General features: G+C 35.7%; 1 protein-coding gene across 2 annotated transcripts in view; it reads left to right on the top strand.

Moving 5' to 3' along the window:
- The first annotated feature begins 3,585 nt into the window (after window positions 1–3,585).
- The window catches only part of Atg9 (autophagy-related protein 9), a 67,209-nt gene continuing 43,819 nt past the window's right edge, over window positions 3,586–26,975 (top strand). Inside the window, exons 1-8 of one of the 2 annotated variants that reach the window (XM_081736500.1) lie at window positions 3,586–3,800; window positions 7,182–7,316; window positions 11,509–11,686; window positions 12,193–12,406; window positions 15,369–15,493; window positions 17,212–17,339; window positions 23,271–23,455; window positions 26,797–26,975. In XM_081736500.1, coding sequence (XP_081592626.1) covers window positions 7,196–7,316; window positions 11,509–11,686; window positions 12,193–12,406; window positions 15,369–15,493; window positions 17,212–17,339; window positions 23,271–23,455; window positions 26,797–26,975 — 1,130 coding nt within the window. In that variant the 5' untranslated portion in view covers window positions 3,586–3,800; window positions 7,182–7,195. The remainder of the gene's footprint in view (window positions 3,801–7,181; window positions 7,317–11,508; window positions 11,687–12,192; window positions 12,407–15,368; window positions 15,494–17,211; window positions 17,340–23,270; window positions 23,456–26,796) is intronic. The other variant, XM_081736499.1, reaches the window with a different exon arrangement.

Raw genomic sequence — 26,975 nt, 5'->3', positions numbered from 1 at the left:
TTTTCGCCTAACACACCAGCGAGTAGGACAAAGAGGCAGCAAATGTTTAGGATTACTTTCGTTGATAGTTTTACAGGGCTCAAGAACAATGTCAGCGTATGTTGTCTGTCGTTTTGCAGAATCCAGGTTTATGTTTCAAACGTCTTTCACTATGGCCCGTACGTCACACAAAAATTCGCATTTTCGTGCTACTTCCTGCAATGGAAGATCTAATGCATGATTATTGCAATGAATGTATACAGCTTTCGGATGTTCAGTCGAAATTATCTTCTGCACATCATTCACTCGTCCTAACATAATAGCTGCATCATCATGACATTATTCGCGTATATTTTCTGCATTCAGGTTAAGTTTCGTTAGAATATCTTTGATCGTGAATTCTGTTTGTGCCATGTGGGATGATCATTCTCAAAAATATTTTGTTGAGTTTGATGAATCAGAGTCAATACAGCGCACACAGAGATAACTGTTCTTTCTTTGAAATATAAGTCGTGGAGTCGGCTATGATTGCATAAAATACAGACTAACTTCTGCTACCAAGTTTCTCTATATTGCATGTCCCATAATCTTTAAAATTTCATTCTTTCAATCAGCACTAAGCCAGTTATCCCGTCGATTAATCCATTGATTGAGAACAGGCACATCCATTTTTCTTTCAGCCAGGAGCAACATCAAATTATCCGTACTATGCAAATGTCCACTGATTGCTTGTCCACTGCGAGCTAAATATCTAAGACTACTAATTATTAGAAGCAGCGACTGTCTTCCTTATTCTTGTTTACGAATTTGGTCTGAAAGGAGAGCTGAAACAGGTGTTCCATTTCTGCACTCAATCTTAACCTTTCACTACCACTGGGACATGTGTGTCCCACGATACATTCTCAGAGGATCCGTGATAATTTACCGCATGTTATTGCTATGAATCGAAGTTCCACTAGTAAAGAGAAGCCTGCTAATGGTTCACAGAATTCTTATGAACATTATCAAATAGACAGTAGTGGAAGTGAACGTGGTGATAATGAAACAGATGAAAGTGAAGAACAAGGTGCTAGTGATAAAGCAGTAATTGCACGTACTGTCATTTGGAAAAGGATGCCGAAATGTAAAATATTTATAATCATAAATACGACCCAACTGTTTTTTCTGACAATATACGTATCATAATTGAAAATACAAGATGATCATTCATGTCACTACCACTGGGACATATAGATCCCACGTAAAAATATCAGTGGGATGGTATACGGACAAAATCTCGCGGCCGAAACATCGCCGCCCAAAATCTTGCCGGCCGAAACCTCGCGGGACAAAATCTCGCCGGGCCAAAACCTCGCGTGTTCAAAACCTCGCCGGCCAAAACCTCGCGGGACAAAATCTCGCCGGGCCAAAACCTCGCGTGGCCAAAACCTCGCCGCCCAAAACCTCGCGGGACAAAATCTCGCCGGGCCAAAACCTCGCGTGGCCAAAACCTCGCCGCCCAAAACCTCGCGTGGCCAAAACCTCGCGGGACAAAATCTCGCCGGGCCAAAACCTCACCGCGAATGAAACTTTTCTTTAAAATTTACCCAATGTGTTTCCCAATGCAATTCCACATTACAAATAATAATAATAATAATAATAATAATAATAATAATAATAATAATAATAATAATAATAAGAAGAAGAAGAAGAAGAAGAAGAAGAAGAAGAAGATACAAAACATCGTGTGCGTGGACTTTCTCGGGTTATTCCCGTTTCCTCCCACTTTCTTTATTCGATCATTCCCTTCATCCTGGTCATCTACGTCTCCTTTAACCTATAGGACATAATCAAGGGACGTCGTAAAAACTCATATATTGTTTCATATTTTCATAAATATTATTAGATTTTTGTTAAAATTTTAAGTTTTTGGATGTTCCAAAGTTCACGAAACTAACCTCGTTAGTTGTCATTACTTTCCTTATGCAGACTTTCTTTCCCTATAACCAGTTTAAAAACATCCTGTCGCCCTACCTTCACATTGAAATCCTCTAATACAGAAATATAATTTTCATATGGTATCGCGGGACTTGGTCAAATACCCGTGATACTTCTTCTGAAACAGCGTCTTTTATACCGTCATCCTTATCATCTGTTGGAACATTTATATTTTGATCAGGCGAGATTTCGGGTATGGCGATATTTTGGGGCGCGAGGTTTTGGGTGGCGAGGTTTTGGCCAGGCGAGGTTTTGGCCAGGCGAGGTTTTGGCCCCGCGAGATTTTGGCCCGCGACGTTTTGGGCGGCGAGGTTTTGGCCCGGCGAGATTTTGTCCCGCGAGGTTTTGGGCGGCGAGGTTTTGGCCAGGCGAGGTTTCGGCCTGGCGAGATTTTGGGCCGCGAGGTTTTGGGAGGCGAGGTTTTGGCCAGGCGAGGTTTTGGTCCGCGAGGTTGTCGCCGCGAGGTTCTGGCCGCGAGGTTTTGTACCCAAACCCAGTGGGATACATATGTCCCACCCTTCTCACGTCGAAAAACGAAACTGCGAAAAATGTTTTATATATATATATATTTATTTTCATTTCAAATATATATGTTTGAAAACAACTTAAAGTAGCCATATATTAATGTTTCTCACTCCGAAAAAAATGGTAGTGAAAGTGTTAAACGAACGGAACGACAATGGAGTTCGCATTTTTCATGTGTTCTGAATTATTAATCCTACCTTATACATTTTCCCCCCTTACTAACAAACCTTACTGCACTCTGCATATTGTTTGTAAGAACATTAATTTCCCTTTGTGGAAAATGTATTTAGGCCCTAAATGTCGTGTTACTCACTTAAACTGTTATATTTTTCAAACTTTAAAATCTCGCTCGACGACTCGTTTCGTATTGCAGACTTACGATTACTTAAACAACAATTTTTAAAGAATTTAGTGTTTTGAGAATGCACACCAATGGAAATAAAGAGAATTTTCAATTCTTTTTCCTAACTCTTTCTGTCTAACATGGGGGCAGAAAAAGCGCCCGGTCCCTTGTTTCAAAGAGAAAGATGAATCTGGAATAGAGAATTTTTTTTACATTACCATAAAAAGCAAAATTTAGTTCTTATAATCAATGTTGTGTGATGTTTTTACAGTCTGAAAGTGAGGGGGCAAAACGAGTATCTTGCCCCCTCTGAAAATTTCAGGAGGGGCAAGTGCCTCCCTTGCCCCCCCGGTTCCGGCGCCCCTGGCCTGACCCCATTTTTAACGCAGGTCAAGTAATATAAAACCATTACTTCCGATGTACAAAAAAAGATCAGTGCCGTTTCAGAAATGTCCCTGTCCCTCCGCTTCAGCCTCAAGAAATAAAAGCTAGCGTCGTTGCTGGGGCAACTACATTTTTCCGACTGTATATTTTTCCTTTTCACTTGAATAATGTTTATTTCCTAAAAATTTCTGAAGGGCTGAAGCCCCGTCATCCACCCCTCTGCGTACGCCATTGATAGAACTATATGCTATGTCTCATGTTGACGGCATAAGATTTACACGTGATAAGATGGAACATATCCTCAATAGCTACTTATCGGAACAAACGCTAATTGCAAACGGCATGTAGGCGTCATTTGTTTTCTACAACGAATCACACTAGAGGGCAACTCTGACGAAACCTTGCAAGACAAAGTAGACAGACATTGCAATGGAAGGAACTGCAAAGTGGAGAGATGACTATAAAATTAGTGCCAGTTCCCGTAGCAATATATTTTTCGAGTATTAGAAGAGAAGCCACCATGTGAATGAAATACCTACTTCATTTCTGCTTTACTATTCTCTTGTTTTCTCTGGTTATTCATGAAGCACAGGTAAGAGACTTTTTTGTTTACCTGAATCAGCTGTCTTGATGTTTGATGGAACGAAGCTACTACGTTTCCGCAAAAGGTCAAACACTTGCATAAATAATATTTTTGGAATTAATGAAAATATTAAGGCACTTCTTTTACGATTAATTATTTAAAATTTAGGAAGCTTGCAAAATATGCAATGTTGTTGATACGCAATATAGCACGCAAATATAAATAGCAATTGTGATGTCATTTTCTAATCCTTTGTTTTCAGATATTTGTAGATGGGTGAACGTGTATATACTTGCTTTTATGAATTTTCACAGTTATTACCGTATTGTACATGATATTGGTATACGTTAGTAAGGTGCTCTTGTTTGTTATATAAAACAAACCAGATTCTCGTCTAGGTCTAGTCATACAAAGAAAAGCAATTACGTAGTAATCTTTGCTCTTTACTTACAGTAGAGCTATGTGCGAAATTTCATTTTAGCAAATGATAACGATTCTTTAATGGGAGAAATTATGAATCACCGTAAACTATATAAGGTGAAAGGAACTGTTCCTTGTCTTATCAAACTTATTTTCAACCATATTTTAACCGCTGCAGAGACTTTGTATTGAGTAGATTCTGTAAAACATTTGTAATTTGTCTAGTTATTGTGCAAGTCACACAACATGTGTTGAAGTGTTGTAAGGATTGTGAGTTTTCAAAAATTTTTAGGTATAACATACACACTTCGCATTTGTAATCAGATTGCACTAAGTTTGATTTGGTACAATGTTTGATTAGGTTATTTTAAGTGAATTTTTTACGTCACTGTACCTGTAATTGTTATTTAAAATGGGAGGCTCGATGTTTTACTTTATCTCTTACAATTTATGTGGGAGTCATTTGTTATTGTTATTTAGTCACTCTTTCAATGTAGCCTATGGTTAACTGTTTGTTTCGTGTTTTTAAATTTTAAGCTGCCCTTCTTTCATTTTGATAAAGACATTCGAAATAATTTTGCCCATAATATGATGTTTTCAATGTAGGAATTTTAGGGAAAAAATAAAAAAAGATATTTGATCGGTTGGAAACTATCTTATAAAAAGGCAAGTTTTACCAATGTTTGCTACTAATAATCTGGTAGCTGTAATCTTGTCTTCATAAGAGTTTTTATTTATTTATTTTTATAAATATAGGTTTTTGAAAAATGTTCACTGTAACCAATGGCAGAAGACAAAATAATAAGTATCATAAGTCAAGTTTTACTAATTACTTTGGTGATTTCGTTCATATTATACGATCCCTCGATTCAGTGATTTGTTCTTTTGGTTCCGGTTTTAAAGACATATCGTTGGTGCAGATTGATTATACGGATTCGCAGATTTGTAAAATGCACAGGAGAGATTCGTAATAATATTTTTAAATAGACTAGTGTGTAAATAATGACAATATGGTGTGTTCTTTACTGTGTGGTATGTATGTGTGTGAATATATATTAATGAAAGTTGAACCTGGTATTCGCCTACACATCCTAAGCACGAAAGAGTAGTAAGATATGGAAATATAGAAGGTAGTAAAAGCTAAGTTTTTCATGTTTGTAAATGAAGTGAAAGCAGTTGTTTTCCACAATCCTTGTTTACTCATATACCCACCATCATTGACGCGCCTGTTCTCTACAGACTCTACCACTCAGGTTTCCGTACTGCGCTCCTGCCCTGAATTGGTTAGATAGCATTTATGCGTTTTAGTAACCTCCTAGCACATGTTGGTTGAGTTTTGCACAAGACCTCTTAAAGTGAATCTGCACCGGGGAATGCAAGTGTACACTTCAATAATGGTTGCTGAAGGTAGAAATGCAGAGTGAAGGACGTGTGCAATATATATTTCATTAATTTCTGCATGGATCCGTATAATCTACCTGCACGGTGTACTGGTATGTAGTCACGTGGGACGTGGTGTTGTGCTTTTGATACTTTTTTTGTTTACGGCGGGGAAGTGCGGATATGATTTGACGTCATGTTTTGTCAGTGCTCATGTTCGTCACGTTTTGTACTGTGTTACGATGGCACATGTCTACTCAGGTGGAAGTTCATTTTGATGAAGGACAAGTAAGAGATTTAAATTTACATCGCATATAAATATTATTATGTGGCAGTGGTGTCAATACTTACAGGTTCTATTTTAGTGTCTGGTTATTACAGCTCAATAGAAATTGCAATGTATGTGGAATAAGGTATATAAGTTATTATGTATAGTATAAGTTAATCTGCTGAAATGAACTATATATGCTATAATCGTAAATGTTCGTCATACTTAATCAGTTTTCTGTTAGGAATTGTAGTTTCTTTAGTAAATGTAGATTGGAGGTACGTGAAATTCTTTAGTTGTGTTATATGTTGGTATCTGCCGACCCAAAATATGAAACATTATACATGAGAATTTATTCAGTACTGTATTAAGCACGCCGAAAGTTTGTTTTGAGGCTGTGGTGAGGCACTCTTTATGCGTATTCACCAAATTAAAATCTCAGGCATTTATTTCTAATTATTTTTTCCTTAATTGTAAGATATTTAGTGGGTTGGTATGAGTTAGGGGACTTGTTTCCTTTCAATTATATAGTTTTGTGCAGTTTGCAGTATACGTTAGTTTTCAGGTTTTTTTTTTTTTTTAATTTATTGTTACAGGGGAGACTGCCCCTCATGCATATAGTTTGTTTGGTTCCCTTTGTAGGAGTCTGAAAATGGTGTTGTTTCTTGATATAGCTTTTTCTGTTACTATTTTATACATTGTATATTTCAAGTTTTGATAAATTGAGAACTATGCTATGATGGGAAGGTTGCATGATTCTATGTCTGTCAGCATTTGAATCTGGCAATGTTTAAAGGAATTGTGGAAATATAACAGTTTGAGCCACCATGATTTCTATTTGATTCGATTCGTGGGGAACTTGTTCCATGGTGTTTAACGAACTGTTTCGAAGAACCAGTTCCCTGCAAATCGATTCATTGAGTGAAATGCCCAAAGTAAAAACTTGCCTAGGCTTTAAAATACTCTCACTATAAGTTTTGTGCAGTTTCTGCACAAACACAAAAGACAAAATAATGAATATCATGAGTTAAGTTCTACCAAGTTGGTAAGGTGTAAGTATCTGTCGCTCATCATAATTATGTGCAGTTTTCTGATATTTTGCAGCAAGTATATTATACTGGCATCGATTCCATTTCATAGAAATAGGAGCTGTAATAAATCAGATCCAAATTAATCCATGTGTGTATGTTCTGGCCTTAAATTAGCTAGGAACCAAACTGGGCGACCTGGCACCCAGGTTTTTTCGAGCCCTGTAGCATATATGCAATTTAGTAAATCGAATTTATCAATGAATTAGGCCTTATTAATTATTTGTTTTATGGCAGGTAATGCCACCATGACAGCTACTCTAGAAACTAGCTATCAACCTTTGCAGCCTTTCGGAGGGGATGGTGATGGGGAGGAAACGCCGCAGGAAAGCGGTGTTATGATCCATGTTGTTCCTGAAAGTGGAAAATGTGAGTCATTTTGTTTCCTATTTATTAATTATGTACGTTGTTTATTTAGAAAAGTCCTGTAACAAAGTGTATGAAGTTATTTTGTGATTGTGAATCAATCTTGCATTAGAATACATAAGATACTCTCATAAATCGCACTTTGTGATTCCGCGGGATATTTTGAATCAGAATGAAATTATAGCTTGATGATGACGTTTTGAATATTAGATAAAATTGGAATATTGCAGTATTTTACTTGTAATACCTGTGATAAATGTTACACAGTAGTCAAGTTAAATTTGGTAGAGAATAAGGTATAAGATAAGAAAATAGAATGAATGGTTTGGAAGAAATTACTCAAGAAATAGCTTAAAATTCGTGATTGACTGTATGGTTGTAAATTTGAAACTATTCTTAGAAAGAAAATATGTATGTGTAGAATGTTTTACTCAGTAAGGCAACATATGTACAGGGTGTTTCATATAGAACCGCCAGTTCTTTTAAATCACAAACGGCTAGGAATAAAATTATGAAGTGGAAAAGGAGATAAGGAAATGTCAAAGGGCGCATCAATGGAGAGCTCTGTTGGTCCTACAGGACCTCCTATCATGGGTCCCAAGGAGGTCGCTCGAAAATTTTACATAGTAAGGTATATAATTTCGCTATGTTATTGAAAAGATCAGTAAAATTCGTAATAACTTTTGTAGGAAAAAGTTTTTCGTGTGGGGCACAGTTTTCGAAATATCCACCGTTTGTGAAATCTTGCATATACAGATAAAACGTCAAGTCGTTATAAATCGAAAACGACTTGAGATTTAAGAAAAAAAGAAAAAGATCAGATGCGTCTCTGACATATTCTTATCTTAATTTTTGGGACATCCTTTCATCTCCAACCGTTTGTGAACTGTAAGCACTGGACGTTTTCTCTGACTGTGCAAGCACTCAAAATTAAATAGTGGCTGTTTCGTAAATGGTACTCCACACGAAAGCCTTTTTCCTGCAAAAGTTGTTTGTTTGTCATGATTCTTTCTACAATGTAAAGATTACATATTTTGCTATTTACAATTTTCGAATGGCCTCCGTGCTCTGTGGTAGGAGGCCGTTTTTAGCAAGCAGAGCACGGAGGTATCTAACATTTTTGTATCTTGACACTTGTTTCCTTCTTTTATTTTCAATCGTTTTTGCTTTATAACGACTGTCAGGGTGCCCGCTCAATCGTGGATAAGCCTTTGATTTCATATATCATGAAGAAGCTTGGAATAAGTCGTGAATTTCGTTATCAAACCTTGATAATCTATAAAATTTTCAAATTAATAGGAAAGACTGTCAGAAGAAAATAGGAGTAGTCATTTTTTGTCTCGCAACGGGCGATTTTTACTGTCGTTATGCGATCAGTAAGGATTACTTTTATAAACTTCCGATTGTAAAATTGAAAAGGTTTAGGCCGTGAATTTGATTGTTAAGTTTGAGTGGAAGCCCTGATTTTTTTTTTTCTTTCTTTCTTCGAAGTTTGTTGTGAAGGGTAAACTTGGGTAAGTGGTACCTACGTCAACGTACATAACCTGACTATAAGTAGTTCATAGTGGATAATCGTGTTGCTAGGTTTTCATAGGGTTCTCCTGTTTCATCCCACTTTATTACTTCACCAATTCTGTCATATTCATGTATTTATTAATCATCCATCACGTTTAATCTGATGTGCATAAACTTGAGATGTTAAAGTGAAGATTTCATATAATTGTTCTTACCCAAACTAAAATTCGTCATAGCTATTTATACGGAAGTACTTTCTCTTTTCACATCATCTACGAATATAATTCTTACTAAATGGATTCACTTATAAATTAAGGAAAAGGGGGTAAAGTAACTGCTGTGTGGGTGGGTTTCATTTATTATGAGAGCTGTTGAAGAAATACAAATGCAATCTCTTCTTTTTCTGTAATTTTTATATGCGCTGCCTTTAGAATAACATTTCAGCTGAGGGACTGCTATTTTTTCTGCGAGATGAGTGAACAACTAGTCTTCAGAAATATCCGTGAGCATTTCAAATTAGCAGACTTAAACAGTACCAGAACTCAACCTCTCCCCTTCTCTACTCTTCGTAGAATATGTAGGCACTTCGCTCTGTATAACAATGAATATAAATCAAAATAAGATTTTTATAAGATTAATTAAATTATAAACATATTGAGGGAACTAGGATAGGCAAACTAACTTTCAGACCTCTGATGGACTTGTCGAAGGAGTGTAGAGGGATGAAATAAGAAGAAGGAAATAATAAATTAGGGAAATGTTTCAGGTCTGGCATATTAAATGTTAAGTTATTCGAGGCTCGAAAACTCAAATGTCTCTACGTATTGCTTAAAGTATATTTTTCTAATTAATCGTAAAAGTACATCTTTGGTGTTCACGGGCTCACGCTTTGATTCATGTTCTAATTAAATTTTGATTTATCTGTATGGATGTAAGTTGGGTAACGTCCAAGTTATGTATTAGTATTTGCTACTGCGCGTTCATTAGAAGACTAGGATACAGTATACATTTCTGAAATACTGTCTACATTACTTTCGCACTGAAAGAGGGTATCTCTTTTCATCTCGTTGCCTGTTCGAAGGGCATTGTTTCCAGACAACATATGTACAATATTCCTCCGAAACTCTGCTTTCTCTTCAGCGTATCCATTATCACGGCTATTAAACGTATTTTCTAGAAGGATTTTTTCCGCTTTCATGGAAAGAGGCAAACAGTTCCCTAAATCTGGTAATACGGAAAAATAATGTCTCCTTATATAGGCCAGTATCCATATTGTTATCCGTGTCAATGATCTGCGGAAAAAATATCGAAGATAGAATTTTCGACTTCCTACTTTTGTATTTAGTGTAACGGTTTTCTTCGTGGTCACTCTCGCTTAGCAAACTTATTGGTTTTGCTTTCTCGTGCTTTGAACTGTATGTCAAATATTACCAAATCAGATATGATGTATTTAGATGTAAGCAAAGAATTTTCATCCATAAATCACCTCTTTTGTACAAATTATCAAGCAGATATAATATACATAGTACTTTACACAGTCTCATTCCGACATGTCTGTCTAATAAACAAGTGTTATTTCTGATTGTGCATCTATCTTTCTTTCAGTAAAATCTAGTGCTCCTCAAAGGATTGTCTTGATCTCTTACTTTTTCTTCATTCATACATAATCTTCCCAGTTATCTTCAATCCACACCCGCTTTGTCGTATATAATAAGGTGCCAATAGTCCTCAAAATGATCTCTCAAGACTTGATTCTTGGTGTGAAACTTGTCATGTGAAGTTTTGTCCCAAGGAAGCGTCGTGTTATACAAAATACACTATTGGCAATAGGATCATTAAAAATGTACAACGCGTAGTAATCTTTGTGGACTTGTTAATAGCAACTTACTTTCAGTGAACATATTGTTGCTGTTAAACAAAACTCAATGCAAACGTTTGAAACGTTGCATAGATTTTCAAAAGTTCAAAATTTGATATTGGTAGCTACTTATTACTAAACCTTGATTTCTCCTGTAGTGAAATACTGTTCGTCTGTGTGGTCTGTGCCCTGCTGCGGACATTTTTTCAGGCTATTTTGCTTTTGTTCATCACGTAGGTCAAGTAATGAAACAGAAGTGCCGTGAAAATAATGAAAATAACATAATACGGAACTCGTTAAGTTTCTTCTGAAATGGTAAACGGCCACACACTACTTGTCACACTTAATTTCCGAGTGTTCATTCACACTATACCTTATATAAATCTAATCTGTGTTCCGAAACTTGGACTTGCAGTAATCCAAATTTCTCTTACATCTAAATTTAACGGAATCCTACCTGTCTGTTATTGAGGGGAAATTTTTCAATTCTCTTTGTGCAAAATTAAATTTTAAATACTGTTACGCATAATTTTTTCATACTTTTTGTTGATTATGTTATATATTGGCCAATTAACGTGATGTATCTTCAACTACACAAATAAATAAGTAACTAAATGTATGTATAAGGTAATATTAATCTTACTCTATTGTTCATTTTTCTGGTTATTACTTTAATGTATTATTGGATCTTTTGTTTATAACTTAATCAGTTTATTTGTTAATTTCTCATACAAAATGAGCATATTTCGTGTAAATTGAAACATTTTTATTTAACGAAAGTTTGATCGTGTTTTATGATCAGCTATTTTTGTTTTCCCTCAGCTCGGTGGAACCACATCGAAGATTTAGACTCCTTCTTTGCACGCATGTACCACTATCACCAAAAGCATGGCTTCACCTGTATGATGCTCCAGGAAACTTTGGAATTATTCCAGTTTATCTTTGTGGTTGTTTTCTCCAGTTTTTTATTGCATTGTGTTGATTACCCAGTTCTTTTTCGGTAAGTATGTTGGAAGATATATCTGTTTGTGTATAGATTTTACATATCATATTTAGATAAAACATTTATTTTTCATTTCACTGAAAAGTATTAGTTCTGAGAATATGGCCTAAATGCTGAATATAAAGAAGTGTTTCTACTACTTTTCTCATTATTTTTGAAGAAAGAAAGATATGGTGAAATATTCCTCAATGGTTGCAGTATTAGAAATAATAAATACAGGAAATTCTTACTATGATTTTCTAAGGTTGGAGACATAATGTTAGAGCATAATAATATTCAGTGATCCACAAAGGTAATTAGAGAATCCATAATGAACTATAAGCAATCTTGTTCTTAATATACCAGAAAGAAGACATGGAGAATCTCTTATTTTAGCTTTATAAATTGTATGTATTTAATTTCCTTATAAAATTCATAATTTCTTGGTAAGAGTTAGGCATAACTTCTGCTATTAACAGTCTTGTTCAGTTCTGTTTACTCCACACGCTGATTTTTCTTTTAAGGGAGGATAAAAATAAAAGTAGTAACTCCAAGATCTCTCTCAGTGATGCTGTGATCCCCGCTGACCAGTGTATAGCTAACATGGATGCAGTGACGTGGATTTGTATTCTAGTAGCAGTAGTGTTCTGGGTTTTACGTGCAATAAAAGTGCTCTATCATTTGTTCCAGTTTTGGGAAATCAAGTCTTTCTTCAATACAGCTTTAAAGATAAATGATGTAAGTAATGCTTTATCATCATTTTATATTCGTGCGTTAAGATACAAATTCATGTATTTTGTATTAACAAATAAGCTTACGAACAGATTCATATTGTACTTGGCTTTGTCGAGAACTTTGGTAAAGAGTAACTGGAAGAGATATTTCATCCATGGCCACGGCTATATGTAGTATATAAATCACAAGGGCAGTGTATACTGTACGTGCTCAACAGAACTCATCTAGTTTGGACCAAACTTGGTATGAAAGTAAATCTGGAGTTAGTATTTTATTCGTATGCATACTTTCGGTTTCTGAGTTACGGGCTATCACTTAGGACGGAGACTATAGATCGCACGCAGTCTGCATAGCTTACCTGATGTTGTTGAAACTCGGCATGGAGTAGATAGACCTTGACTCTCGCAGAACGTGTGAAATTTCCTGTGAAAACTGTTGGTTCTCGAAGTAAGTACCGTTAAAATGGAGGGGTTTGGATTTGAGCAGCCAGATTTTCGCTGAAAAAAAAAAAAAAAAAAAAAAAAAAAAAAAAAAAAAAAAAAAAAAAAAAAAAAACTAATTACTGTTCAGAACAAAATATAAAGGAAAATACATGTTTAACATACTTGTTAAGCGTTAATTCGAGCAAATGCAATGCGTATTTACAAAGAAAAGACTTGCAAAAATCAGTGACGGACAAACGTTTTCCGTAGTCAGGCAACTCATTATCTATCTTTACATGGCGTTTTTATTTGCTATTTACGCCACAGGGCTGCTATAGATTATTGGATGAGTGGGACAAGCAAAGAACAGCACATTATAATAAATAGACTATTTCACTGTTTTTTAAGTGTTCTCTCTCTCTTTCTCTTCTTTTTTTTTCCGTTTATTTTACTAGTCATCTATCGCTTTCATCTGAATATGTAAGGATGATAGGATTGTATTTTAGGATAAACGGAAGTATTTGTAAATGTGGATATTACTTTCTTTACTTACGTGAAAAAAAAATGATTCTCTTCCTCAAGCGTGTGTCTTCACTCCTCTTTGTCGTGCGTTCGTTTTAATTTAATCTGATTTCGTCATAGTTCCAATCACGTATGTTACTAGATATATCTTGAGAAAATTGTATGCGGATTTTAGTTGTATTATTTTTCGATTTTTTCTTTCTTTCTTTCTTTCTTTCTTTCTTTTTTTTTTTTTTTTTTTTCCTTTTTCAAGTCATAACAGACTTGACTGTATAAATAAAATGTCTGCTAATGAAACTTTCTACAATGATATCCTGTTCTTAGTTTAAATTTCTTCTGTTTTCGGTTTTTATGAACTTGTAAAGTAATTCTAAGGTATTTTTGTCTGTTTGGAATGTGTTTGTAAGATTTACTTCTTTTTATCTTTGAATATACAGTAAATTCATCTTTCGTAATCGCTGTGATGAATGTCACAGATCAATGGCCTTGTAGTTATCAGCGAACAAATTAAGAGGAGATCCCTAAAGGCAGCTAAAGACAGTAAGATGTACTTCTTTGCATACTTTAACGAATCGGATAACACATTTGCTATCATTTGAGAAATATTTCGTCAAAGAATTTCAGATGATCTAGAGTACTGATACGCCAAAGACATTATAAGGTTTTTGTGATTTCAGTTCGAGACTATATTTCGTTGCTTTAGTGTATTGGTTTTTCATTGTGCGGATGGCTTGTTGTACTTGACAATACTATTGATCGTATTTGGCAGTACTTTGTAGGAATGGTGTGCTTTTATGTTGTGACAACAGAGAAAGATCTGCTACTTGTTCAATTCATGTGGTACTTACAGTATCTCTCTTTTCTTTGTTCCTTTTATATATATATATATATACCGCAGTATACGCTCGCTCTATGTCCGCATTTTTTTTTCTTTTTTACTGAAATTGTGATGACAAATTATGGGTGTGGACTTCACTCAGGTCGTTCAAAAAACTCGCGGTTTTCTGACGTTGATTTTCGATATAAATTTGTTATGACTGAAGGACACCTGCACGAGATCGTAAGAGAATGTTTCTCCATCGAGTTCCTGACGCCAGTAGGAGACGAAATAAATGATTTGTTTTTCCTTAAAGGCTATATTACACACTTTTTTTTTTTTTTTAACCGAGATAACATCATCTTTCGTCATGACTAAAGAGGAATAAAAGTGATAGTATATAGCAAGAATAATAGTACAAATAGCCATAACTTACATTCTCAAGTAGATGAAATCTGTGATGTTTAGGATGCAGATATTATGCGTTTTTTCTTGTTTTTCTTTTTCTTCTTTCTTTCTTCAAAAATTTAACTTCTAAAGCTCAAGTGCGGACATTACGCGAGTGTGCATGGTATATATACAGTTTTTAATTTTTGGAATCAATATTGTTGAAATCTTAATGGTAAGATTACTATTGATTCGTGGGTAATTTAAGATTAATCTTCTTCTAGTACAGATTTTACCACCTCTTCTTCACGTTGGACTTAAGTCACTTACGTGGCTAATCTTGAAGAGTAAAATTGCCAAAACAAACTTTAACAAATCAGTGACACACTGTGCGTTCATTTGCCACATTCTTGTCACTGTTGATGTTACGAGCTATACGCTGTATTGCTCCTACGATGAAACTCATATTCAAAGTCTTGACTTATTCATTGTTTCACACTACGTGCTCTCAGTGAACTACTTCGAAGAACACACACGATCATGTTCATTAGAGAGAAAAAGGGTGTGTACTCAATACAAATATTTCTTAAGACTTGGCGCTTTCTCACTTCAAAGAGAGCTGGCAAAACTGTGGCTGAAAATCGGTGTACGTAATGAAATGATAGTTATCTTTAAACAAGTTGTTTCCAGTTATGAGTAAAATTTGTGTTAATGAGGGTTTGAATTATTCGTGTATGCTTACTGACTTTTCCCGTTCTATTCGTATTTTCTTGATTGTCAGATTTATAATTTTTATTATTTTTTTTTTTTCAAAAAGAATGACTTGGACAACTTGACATGGCATGAAATTCAGCGAAGAATTCGTGAGGTACAGCGTGAACAGCAAATGTGTATTCACAAACAGGATCTTACGGAGTTGGACATTTATCACAGGATACTGAGGTATTTACACTTTTTGTCATTTGTGAGCTAATTTTGTGTATTAAATCGGTTCCAAGTGTTAACAAAAGTTCTTAGTTTTTGTAACAGTGTGCATCAGAGTTCAAATTAGACTATGCATTATTCGTAGTGCTTTAACAGCTTAAAATGAAAGAAATACTCATAAATTATGTATTTTCGTGCTTTGTTTACGATTGTTTTCCAGCTTTTATATTAAAATACTTGAAACACTGCCACTTTTAAAATCAGCTTCGTTAGCGAGTAAGTTCTTCAAACTGTAGGAGAGGTCGGAAAAGATCATAATTAGACGGGATCAGATTAAAAGAATAGCAGTTGACGATTAATACTATTGAGGGCTTAACAGAAAAAAACATTAGTAACAATACGCTAATTTGTCTTAGGCTCTTTCAAAGTGTGAAGAACTAGTATGTTCAAGTTTGCAACTTTTATCATAGACTGTAGGGGTTGTACGATTGATTAATAGTCACAACTCATCACATTAGTCAATTCGCTAGTTGAGTCATTTCCAACTGAATAGTCAGTGACTTCCTGTTTGCTGCTCGTCTTCTCTGTAAGCCATATAAAGTGGGGAAAGAGCTGACAGGTCAACTGACGGTGATTAAGTATAGTATTAACAGGGAAACAAGAAAAAAACAAAAGTGTAATGGTTTTGTAGGAATATTACTCCTGGCTCTATAATTGCGTGTGCAGTGCCAAGACTTGCTGTCATATGTCCTGTCCCTCCCCTCCTTTGTTCATTCTCTCTCTGTGCTTCTCTCAGATCACAAAAATGCGCTGCTGTGCCATACCTCGGCAGTGGGAAATTACTGCTGTAGTTGATTGATGCTAGTTCTTGTCAGTGACATGCTTATTCTGAAGGAAAGCAAGAGCTCTTTCGTGGCTAAGCGGTTAGCGTTTGGAGTAGGAGACCCGCGTTCAATTCCCTCCGGGAACTCCTGGGGTCGGACTCCACGTTAAGAGACTCACGTATCATATCGCCTGGCTGCTAAAGGACGCTGAAATCAAATAAAAATTCCTCTTCCTAGAACGAGGGAAATATCATTTACAAAATTGAGCACGCTTCACATATGCGCTACAAATGTGATGCTCTGCTGAACTGACTTTCCAATTAAACTCAAATGGAAACAAGTATCGGAAATCGATGATATTTTGCAAAATCTCATTTTTATGAATTGAAAGATTCTTACCTCAAGTATCTTTAAAGTGAAATGCTGACTGATACTTGTTTGGATCTTGGATCTTGCTGTCATCGCCAGAGAAAGAAGTAGGTGGATCCTACAATAACCTAATAGTATACATGATGCTTCACTTCACTTATTTTCAGAAAGGTTTTATCAAAATTTATCGAATAGATTGATAAATAGCGACTTACATATAGTCATGATTAACAGCAAATATGTGAACTTGAGTATGTTCATTTATGCAGAGCCTTTCCACCTCTGAATGCGTCCTACTTTTGAAACCTACATACAGTTTCAACAAGAATACGTGTCTTCTTCGGTGCCTTTGAAATTCTTACTGTAAACTTACTTTACATAATGCAGTCCATCTTGTACTATTTAATGAAAAATGATGTGCTATTATGTATGTGTTCAACGATACAGTTTATCTTTTTCTTTTCTATTATAAGTATTTTGTTAAAGTATTGTATTGGTATATATAGCTCGATAATGTACGTATAAATTTAATTTTTCTTTCAGGTTTAAAAATTACATGGTTGCTATGGTGAACAAATCTCTCCTGCCAGTAAGAATCAATGTGCCTTTTATTGGAGAAATTGTGTTCCTTACAAGAGGACTCAAGTATAACATAGAACTTTTACTTTTTTGTGAGTATTTTGAGTGTTTATTTTACTTATTGATTGATCATCTCATTCACATAGTTTATGTACAAGAATGAGTTGCTCTTTGTAAAGCAATGCTATAGGTCACCATAGTAGCATAAACAAAATTTTTGTTTGATGGGTGGGTCGTTCCACTTCAAATCAGTGCATCTTATACAACCAGATCATCTCAGATTTTAATGAATTTTGGTTATTGTCTTCGTAATATTCGCCAGTTTGAACAGAATTTGTTTCCGAAGCTTTCGTCAATTGGCATACGTGAAACTATTTAAATTTTCACTAATTAGCGGTTCACACATTAAGAAAGTTCTTTAAAACGTGGTACATGTTCGTTGATGAAGACGTGAAGATGTGGCTAGAGTGCGGGGCGTATCATCCCTGACTCTATTTCAGGGCACGAAAACTTAAAGTGGACAAACGTCTCCGTGAGCTGCTTCTATGTTCTTTCTTCAGCTATCGTTCCGCCAATTCGTTTTAGTTATTCATTTTCATTTATTACTCGGTCTCCTTTGGCGCACAGAACGTAACCATTGAACATTATACTCGAGATTTCTTTTCATTTAACTTGTTTGAAGACGGAAAATCAAGATACATCAATCAAAATCGCTGTCTTGCCATCTTAATTGAAGTAATTTTATAGTATTCTGCAATTGCTTTAATTTGTAAAGCTACTGTTGTGTTTTATGTCGTATTTTAAAATGTATAAAACTGCAAATTAATGATACTGATTGTAGGATCCAGAAATATGAGGTGGTGTGCTAGGCATACATTGTTAACATGTCATATGTGTGCTGTAAATTTTTACTAGTACAGTAGAGTTCCACAAAGTCGAACTAATGTGGACCGAGAGAGTGACGAGTTACCAGAAATGTCGAGTTTTACGGAATAAGGGATGGCTTATTCGTGATTATGTTAGATGATCTACAGTAAATAAATAAATAAATAAATAAATAAATAAAAACGCTGCGTGTAGATTCGTGTGACACCTCAGATATTACGCAACACTTGAATTGAGATTTGTCTTAATGTTTCTCGAAAATAAATAAATAAACGCACGTGAAGATCTATTGAGATGAAACCAGTGATTTTTTTAATATTATTTTTTATGCTGGTGATAAAATTCTATATTCTCTTCCAGGTAAACTAAACCGGATCATTCTGTCGCTGTGTCTAGATAGTTTCGTTCTTTATTGGTATATTTTCAACAGGCCCCCGGTACAATATAAAATTAGTTTAATTAATATCTACAATTTCCAAATGTGCTAAAACGAAAGTTATTACATGTTGACTTGGGTGCAGTGAATCCGGCATTCTTTTTCTTCTGTCGTTTGGGATGATGTTATCTCTTTTATCCAGAGAGATATACCTCCATTAGGTACCTATGCTTACCAGGAGTATGCTTTTTAAGTTTCCATTACATTCTGTCTCTTGTAAGGCTCCATGTCTTATATTTTTCGATCTCTGAATGTGGAATTTGTTCAAATGAAATAGAACTTACTAAGAGAATCTTTGAGTAGCCTTTTAAAGATTGTCCTTTCCACTAGTCTGTTGTCCTTCATCTGTTTCCGTGTAAGAGTTCACTTTTAAGACTGTATTCCAGATGTCAGCGTGTAAAAATAGATACAAGTTCCGTAGAGGCTAGGGATGGCCAGACGGATCCGGATCTCGGATATCCGGATCCTACAAGATCCGAATCCGGATCCTATAAGATCCGGATCTCGGATCCGGATCCGAAATTTCGGATCTTGGATCCGGATATCCGGTTCCTGGATCCGGATCCGAAATTTCGGATCTTGGATCCGGATCCGGAATTTCGGATCTTGGATCCGGATATCCGGTTCCTGGATCCGGATCCGGAATTTCGGATCTTGGACCCGGATCCGAAGTTTTGAATATTGGATCCGGATCCGGATATCCGGTTCCTGGATCCACACCCGAAATTTCGAAGTTCAGATTCATACTCCTGTTTTGAATATTTTAGGCCTTAGATTGAGACCCAGAACTAAAATATCCATATGTGTAAAATTGACTAGGTGAATTTTATCTAACTCAGTGGGAAGACAATTCAATTTAAATTACATCAAAATCTCATTTTCACATTTTTCGGGTTAGACCATTGTTCCGCACACCCCATCATTTAGTCTTTAGTATATCTTTAAACGTACTACAAGTATGCCACTTTCATCTGAAGTCAGTAGTTGTATAGATCTGCCTTTTGTTATATATTAATCGAGTTAGGATTAAAATTCGATTGTTTGTGAGACCTATGATAATATTCTCAGAATGAGTTATAACGTTGAAAAACTGCATAGTAATGCTGCATATTTTCTTTGTGCCACATTGGAATTTAATGTAGTCTATCTTATACAATCGGCTCTTATGGTTAATTCAATGATCTGAACTCCTGCAGCATTACGCTAAAATCATGTATGTCTTTGAATTTTCGTCATCATTTCTATTTTTTTTTATTACGAGCAAAATAAATATCATAAGCGGTATTTTACATAATACATATAGACGCAGATCAGTCAGTTGATTGCTTAAAGTTTATAGCAAAGCTATTACATTTCTAAGACACTGGCGGCCTTAGGACAAAATCCATGGCTTTCCCATAAAATCTTAAATATTTCTATATAAAAAGGGCAAAGTCCTGAGTGACTGAGTGAGTGAGTGACAGATCACCGTACAGACCAAATCGCTTAAGCTACAAACTTGAAATTTGGACAGTTTATAGGGTTTGTGACGTAGGATACCACTAAGGAAGGACTGGGAAATTCGACGAGGAAGGGGGAAATGGGGTGGAAAATATTGATGATTCTTGACGTTAGATACTTCAAATTTGGTATTTGGGTTTCTCATTGAAAATAATTTGATGCTTGTTAAAGTGCTTTTTGATATTTAAATTAGAAGGGGCAGGGAAGATGTAGAAAGTAAAAGAACGGGTGGTAATTGCAATTATTGCAATTAGTATAATAATATGCCTATATCTCGGAAACTTAAAGGGTTAGAAACATGGAATTTGGTATTTGGACTTCTCACTTAAAATAATTAGATACGTATTTCAACGTTTTTTTTTTATGTGTGGCCCAGAAGGGAAGAAAAGGGGCGAGAAAAAAATTAAGTGGGGATTACAATTATTGTATTAATATGTTATATCCTTTAAGGTTAGAGACTTGAAATTTGGTATTTGCACTTCTCATTGAAAATAATTTGACATGTGTTTCAGTGTTTTTTGACGTTTTAGTAAAAAGGAAAAGAAAAGAGATGGAAAGGAAAGAGGGTGGGGATTGTAATTATTATAATAACATGTCGATATCTGGGAACCTCTGAAGGTTAGGAGCATAGAATTTGGTATTTGGACTTTACATTTGAAATAATTAGGTATGTACTTAAGCGTTTTTTTATGTATGTCTTAGAGGGGAAGTAAAGGGGCGGGGAGAAAAGACTTTTATATCTCGGAATCCTGGAATGTTAGAGAAATGAAACTTGTTATTTGAACAAAAATTCGTTATGAAATGAAATCCTTGAGTTTTACGTCCCACGCTTATCCCGGTTAGGCTAAAGGAGACGGTGATTATTAGAAATAAATGAAATGGTGGAATGAAGAAAGTGGGAGGAAACGGGAAAACCCCGAGAAAACCCACGAGCACGGTGTTTGTCCACCACAAAGTCCACACGGTGCAAGCTGGGATCGAAACAGGGACCCCAAGCACCGGAGGTGAACGCTCTACCACTGAGCCACCGCGGCCCCTTAAAAATTCGTTATGTTTGCAGGCGTATGATGTGCGAGGCCGTAGACCGAGCAAATGTGTGGGCTGGGGGGGAAAGCCCCCATGAACTCGCACTGAAATTCGGTATGTCTCGGGATACCGGAATGTTATTACATACAATTTGATATTTGAACTGAGATTCGGTATGGTTGTAGGTTTACGAGGTACGAGGTCATAGGCCGATCAAATGAGATATCAGAGGGTCTAAGGGCAAATCCCCAGACATTTCTTTTTAAATTGATTATGATTAGAGGCTTTTGTTGTGCGAGGCCCTAGTAACGGGGGTCTAGTGGCGAAGCCCCTAACTAGCCGAGGTCTATTAAGTATATAAATGTATTTGCGTAATGACTGGAAATTGCATGTATGCCTGTGGACAAAATTGCATAAGTAGCCACGAGAAATGACAATCCTTTAAGATAAAAATTTTAAAAAGCTACCAAAATGTACTCTTGAATGAGTTGTATAAAATTATGTTTGCGCAGGGGCGAATCCAGAACGGACTCTTGGAGGGGGCGGATGGATTCTTAGGGGGCGGTTGGGGATGCTAGCAGTGAAAAATTACTTAGATGATCTGAAATTGCCACAAATTACTACTAAAGTACACTGTTAATGGTGGCGCTGGGTAGGGGCAAACGACTTTTCGCCCTCCCCCTGCATCCGCCTATGTGTTTACATGAATGATATAGCTCCTTATACAACCTATGCAGAGTTAATAGTAGTGGATTACTAATTACAAAGATACGTGTTACTGCTCGAGACTCCATATGGTATTTTGTATACACATACAGTACATTAATACATTGATTTTGATGCATTAATTGCCATTTAGAACTTCATCTCTACTACAATTCTTAATTCTAACTGGAGTGGTACGGTCACAGAGAAACATATTTTTAAAGAAAGAAAAAAAAATGCTCATCAAGAGCAAGAAAAGGAAGTTGCTCCTTAATTTGATTTGATCTATATTTTATGGGCTGTTCTATTAGCAATGGCCTAGCCCATCACGACTAGGAAATGGCCTCATTCAGTGACCACAATAACTCAGAAAGAATTAGAAAAGTAAGCAGCCAGAGTCTAATGAAGAAGCTTGGGCTTGAGACTAAGGTTTCATCCCAGCATTTGACTAGTGTTACAGAATACAAAGGACAAATTTCCACCAGGACGACATCTTTAAAAAAGATTTACTACCTTTTCGGTCAAGTATTTCCACTAGAATCTAATCTGACAATGAGATTCCTCTCACCTAACTCGACAGTTTTACTCAATCAAATTTGGAGTAATTGTGACATATTAAGGCACGAAAACCAAATATCAACAGAATGAAGGGAACGCAAGGCTGTCACACGATCAGATACCAAAAGTGTCTTAAAATCTTATTTTAAGCATAGGAATGAAAATCACTTTGTCAATAATTTCGAAAATTTTGCTGATTCGGAACACCCGAATTTTCTGACACGGACTTTCGAATCCGGATCCAAGATCCGAAATTTCGGATCCGGATCCAAGATCCGGTTTTTCGGATCCGGATCCAAGATCCGAAATTTCGGATCCGGATCCAAGATCCGGTTTTTCGGATCCGGATCCAAGATCCGTTTTTTCGGATCCGGATCCAAGATCCGGATTTTCGGATCCGGATCCAGTGTCCGGATATCCGGATACCGGATATCCGGACCCAAGTGGATCCGGATATCCGGATCCAAAAATATCCGAATCTGGCCATCCCTAGTAGAGGCGAAAGACAAAAATGTGATGTTTTCATGCTTGACGTGCCAACCAAACGGCATGCTAGTTGAGCCAGTTTCATTGAAGCAGCTCCCGATTTGTTTGACGATATTTGCTCAATACCGAATATTTTGTATATCCTTATTGATAAATTGAATCGAAATCACGTATACCAAAGCCATACGTGGGAATCATTCAGCCACACAGAGAATGCCTAATTTCTAGAAGACACTGTCAATTATTACGAAAGATAAGATATATCTTGAAGTGCGGTGTTGCCCTCAACTAATATCAAGATATACACTGTTAAAATTATGGCGAAAACTCTATGTGCATACTACAACTGTATGTTTTATTATTGTATTTAAGAAGATTTTATTGTGTTTGATGCTATGTGATATGTGTTTGATTTTGTTGTTTGTAGGGGGACCCTGGTCACCGTTTGAAAATAATTGGCATCTTAAAGCGGATTTTAAAAAAGTAGGGAAGCGGAAAGAGCTGGCTGACCATTTGGCGAAGTACATTTTTTGGGTAGGGATTGCCAATTTTGTTCTGTGCCCGCTTATATTGCTTTGGCAGATATTGTATTCTTTCTTCAACTATGCCGAAGTAAGTATTATACTTAAAATTTTTATGTATTATTTTAAATCTCAATATGATTACATGAAAGATTGAGTTTCATGTTTTACATGTAATTTATGTTACATATGTGATACAAATAATAGCATTTTATAAAAGCTTTAGGGATAGTTCGGATTGAAGAAGTGTGTATATGGGGACGTAGCAGTCCTAATAATCAATTTTAAATCCTAAAGAACAGTGTTGCTTGGCATATGTGCTACAAAACTGCAACACTCTTTATTTTTATATATATATATATATATATAGCAAAGGAAGATAGAACGAAAGAAATGAAAGAAGCGAAGAAATAAAAGATAAAATAGGTTATTGATTTTAAAATTATATTGGTATCAGAATGCGGGGAGTGTTTCTGCGTGTACGCATCAGCCACACGTACTAAAGAAATATAAGTTATACAATTGCAGGGTTAGCTGGATTTAAAAGAAAAAAAAAAAAGTTTAAACCTAAAAAAAAAAAAAAAAAAAAAAAATATTAAATCGTATGAACTTCATGGTGACGTTTCCACATATCAAACTATCTGCATTAGTTTTATCTTCTTTTCACCTTTTAATCAAGGCATCCCATGTTCAATTCTCGGTCGAACCAGAACCCTTCTTTCAAGTGTAAACCAAGTAGCGGTTCGAAATTTTTTTTTTTATTTTTTTTTATTTATTTATTTTTTTTTTTTACCTCGGTATTACACAAGGACGTTAAGCCTAAATACACAAAACGAAACCAAATTATATGGCTGAACGTCTGTTGTTTTATAAAGCAATCAAGGTTGCTAAATTATATTGATAGAAATTAGCAAAATTTATCGACTGCCTATGTAGCTTGCAACATTAGCTTGGATTGGTCTTTGTTTTAATTTAATTTAATATCAACGTATTAAATTTGTAATTTAATACCTCAATTTTAGCGTACTGATTATGATATGTTGATCACAAAATTTTACATGCCGAGCAATAACGGGATTTTTCCGTTATTGGTTTGCATTTAAAGTAATAACAGGATTTTCCCAATGGCTAAGGCGGGAGTTTCTCAATTTATATATAATTCTGTATATATCATTCTGGTTTCATTTGTGGAACTGTTTATCTTTTTGTCCTTCTGAAATGACTCTTGACAATTATATTAACAAGTATGTAAAGATCAGTACAACGTATTTTTATCAGGAGTCCTTCGTGAGTGAGTCGGCAGACTCATGGCATTTGTAGCCAATGAGTTCCGGTTTCGCGTCCAAATGGAGAACAATTCCTGTCGGATGTAAGCCAGGAAGCGGTTTGGATTCCACTTTAAGCTTATGTGACCCCTTCCAGCATAACCCCGTTGTTGCATAATAACACCAAGGCGAAACATACTTATTTCTGTCCATATGTAATATAAATCATAGACCAAATTATTTAAACAAACAAAAAAATAAAATAAAATAAATAAATAAAATAAATAAATAAAAAAAGGCTTTAAACAAGAAAAACTAGTTTTTTTGTTTTTTCAATAAAAACAATGGTTTTTGCCAACCCTGTACAATTGCCAACAAAAGATATATTCCATGATCATACATTTTGCGAACAATATACATGTATAGTCTAACGAATTCAGTGTGGTCTTTCAATAATATCTTGTAACATTGACTAATACTGTAACATTGAATAAAATTAGTCAGCTTATTGTACAAATAAGCAAAATCGGACATTGGAGCGTGACCAATTTTATGCTTATAGTAGTTTGGTTTGTTTTGCTGGGGTAGAGCGTAACGTTCTTTTCAACAGCGACCTACATGATAGTCGACACAAAGTTTATTGTAGGATCCTTGCAGCCCTCCTTCTCGTCTAGCGACTAGCACGCGCATCTTTTGTGCATATGATCCCAGGTTCGATTCCTGGTGAGAGAACTTTGAACGCACTACGGTAGTTCGGATTCTATCTTAAATTTTAGGCCCATGTCTCATATATACTCTATGCTGAAAAGGGATGCTAAACTTCTACAAACAAGCAAACAGACATAAAGTCCTTACCACATGAACTCCCACCGGGAGTGAAATCTGATTTCTCGTACTTACGGCAAGAACACTAATCCTTAGCTATGGCACAGAAGCATATAATTATGTCCGTATAAACAGTACTACGAGCAAAATATTAAGTGTTTTGGTAGACGGAGTATTTAGTATTCTTTCTAAAGAATATTCATAAAAGTTTGTATCCAATCGGAAGGACGTCTTGTAAATGCCCCTTAAAAACTACTATAGTGTATATTAAATATACCGAATGGCTGAGTACGGCCCCAGGACGGAAGGATGTGGGTAATGAAGAAAAGGACTGGACGATGTAGTGGCTAGCGCAACGAAACGGTAAGCTAGAAACTCGGTTTCGCTTCGTGGTCCAGTTACACATTTTTAATCAGCTCTTGAACTTCAATGAATTCTCACTCACAGAGGATATGCTATTAGAAAAGTCTGTTGTTTTATTTTATTCTGTATTAAATTAATTTTCTGTGTATATTATTGCTGTAAATAATACTAAACAATTGAATTGATAATCTATCCGAAACTCGCATGCTTCATAAACTTCTAATATTTCTTCTTTGTCCGTTGATTGTACATTGCATTACTAACAAGTAAGTAGCCATTCAGAACCCATTTATCTAATAACAGTTCTTTTACTTTCAATGATTGGTTTATTATTTCATCTAGACAGGATTTCCTACACATTACGTTATCCACCAGGAGAATAAAATATCTGAATTCATTCTTGGCGCCGTGGTGGCTCAGTGGTAGAGCGCTAACCTCTGGTGCGTGGGGCCTCTGGTTCGTATGTGTAAATTTTCTCGGAGTTCTCCCGTTTTTTTCCCACTTCTGTCATTATACCATAATCATTCAACTCATCGTCACCCTTAGCCTCGATGCATAATCCTGAATGTTAAGTGAGTCTTCTTTCCATTTATTGACAAAACTGTATACATTCTCTAAGTAGACTTGATATTTGGTCTCGCCTGACTCATTGGTATCCATTTTGGCGATGGAATCGTACTGCATTTTAGACGTATCTCTTGTGAAAGGAGAGAGAAGATTAACATGATTAAGGTTGATCGTTTGATTTCTCAGCGTAAGTGAGGTACATAAAGAGAAAAAAAGGATCAAAGCATGATCCTAGTTTCCCTCCGATAATACATTAAAATTACCAAGCTTTACTTAGAATAATCAAGATTGCTACCTACATTAATGTTTATTTATCGTCTTGAAATCACATATTTATACAATAAAATCATTTCGAAAGACAAAAGGTATCAAGCACACGTATTAATAAAGCTACCTGATGTTCATATTGCAGGTCATTAAGAGAGAGCCAGGGAGTTTGGGTTCCAGGTGTTGGTCATTGTATGGTCGCTTGTATCTTCGTCATTTTAATGAGTTAGATCATGAACTAAATGCAAGACTTAACAGAGCCTATCGCCCTGCGTCCAAGTACATGAACATTTTCACTTCTCCTCTCATGACTGTTATAGCCAA

Source organism: Thermobia domestica, chromosome 13 (assembly GCF_964235325.1).
Source record: "Thermobia domestica chromosome 13, izTheDome1.hap1.1, whole genome shotgun sequence".
Classification (NCBI taxonomy): domain Eukaryota; kingdom Metazoa; phylum Arthropoda; class Insecta; order Zygentoma; family Lepismatidae; genus Thermobia; species Thermobia domestica.
Note: the sequence above shows the minus strand (reverse complement) of the source record. Positions and strands in the feature narration are given on the sequence as shown.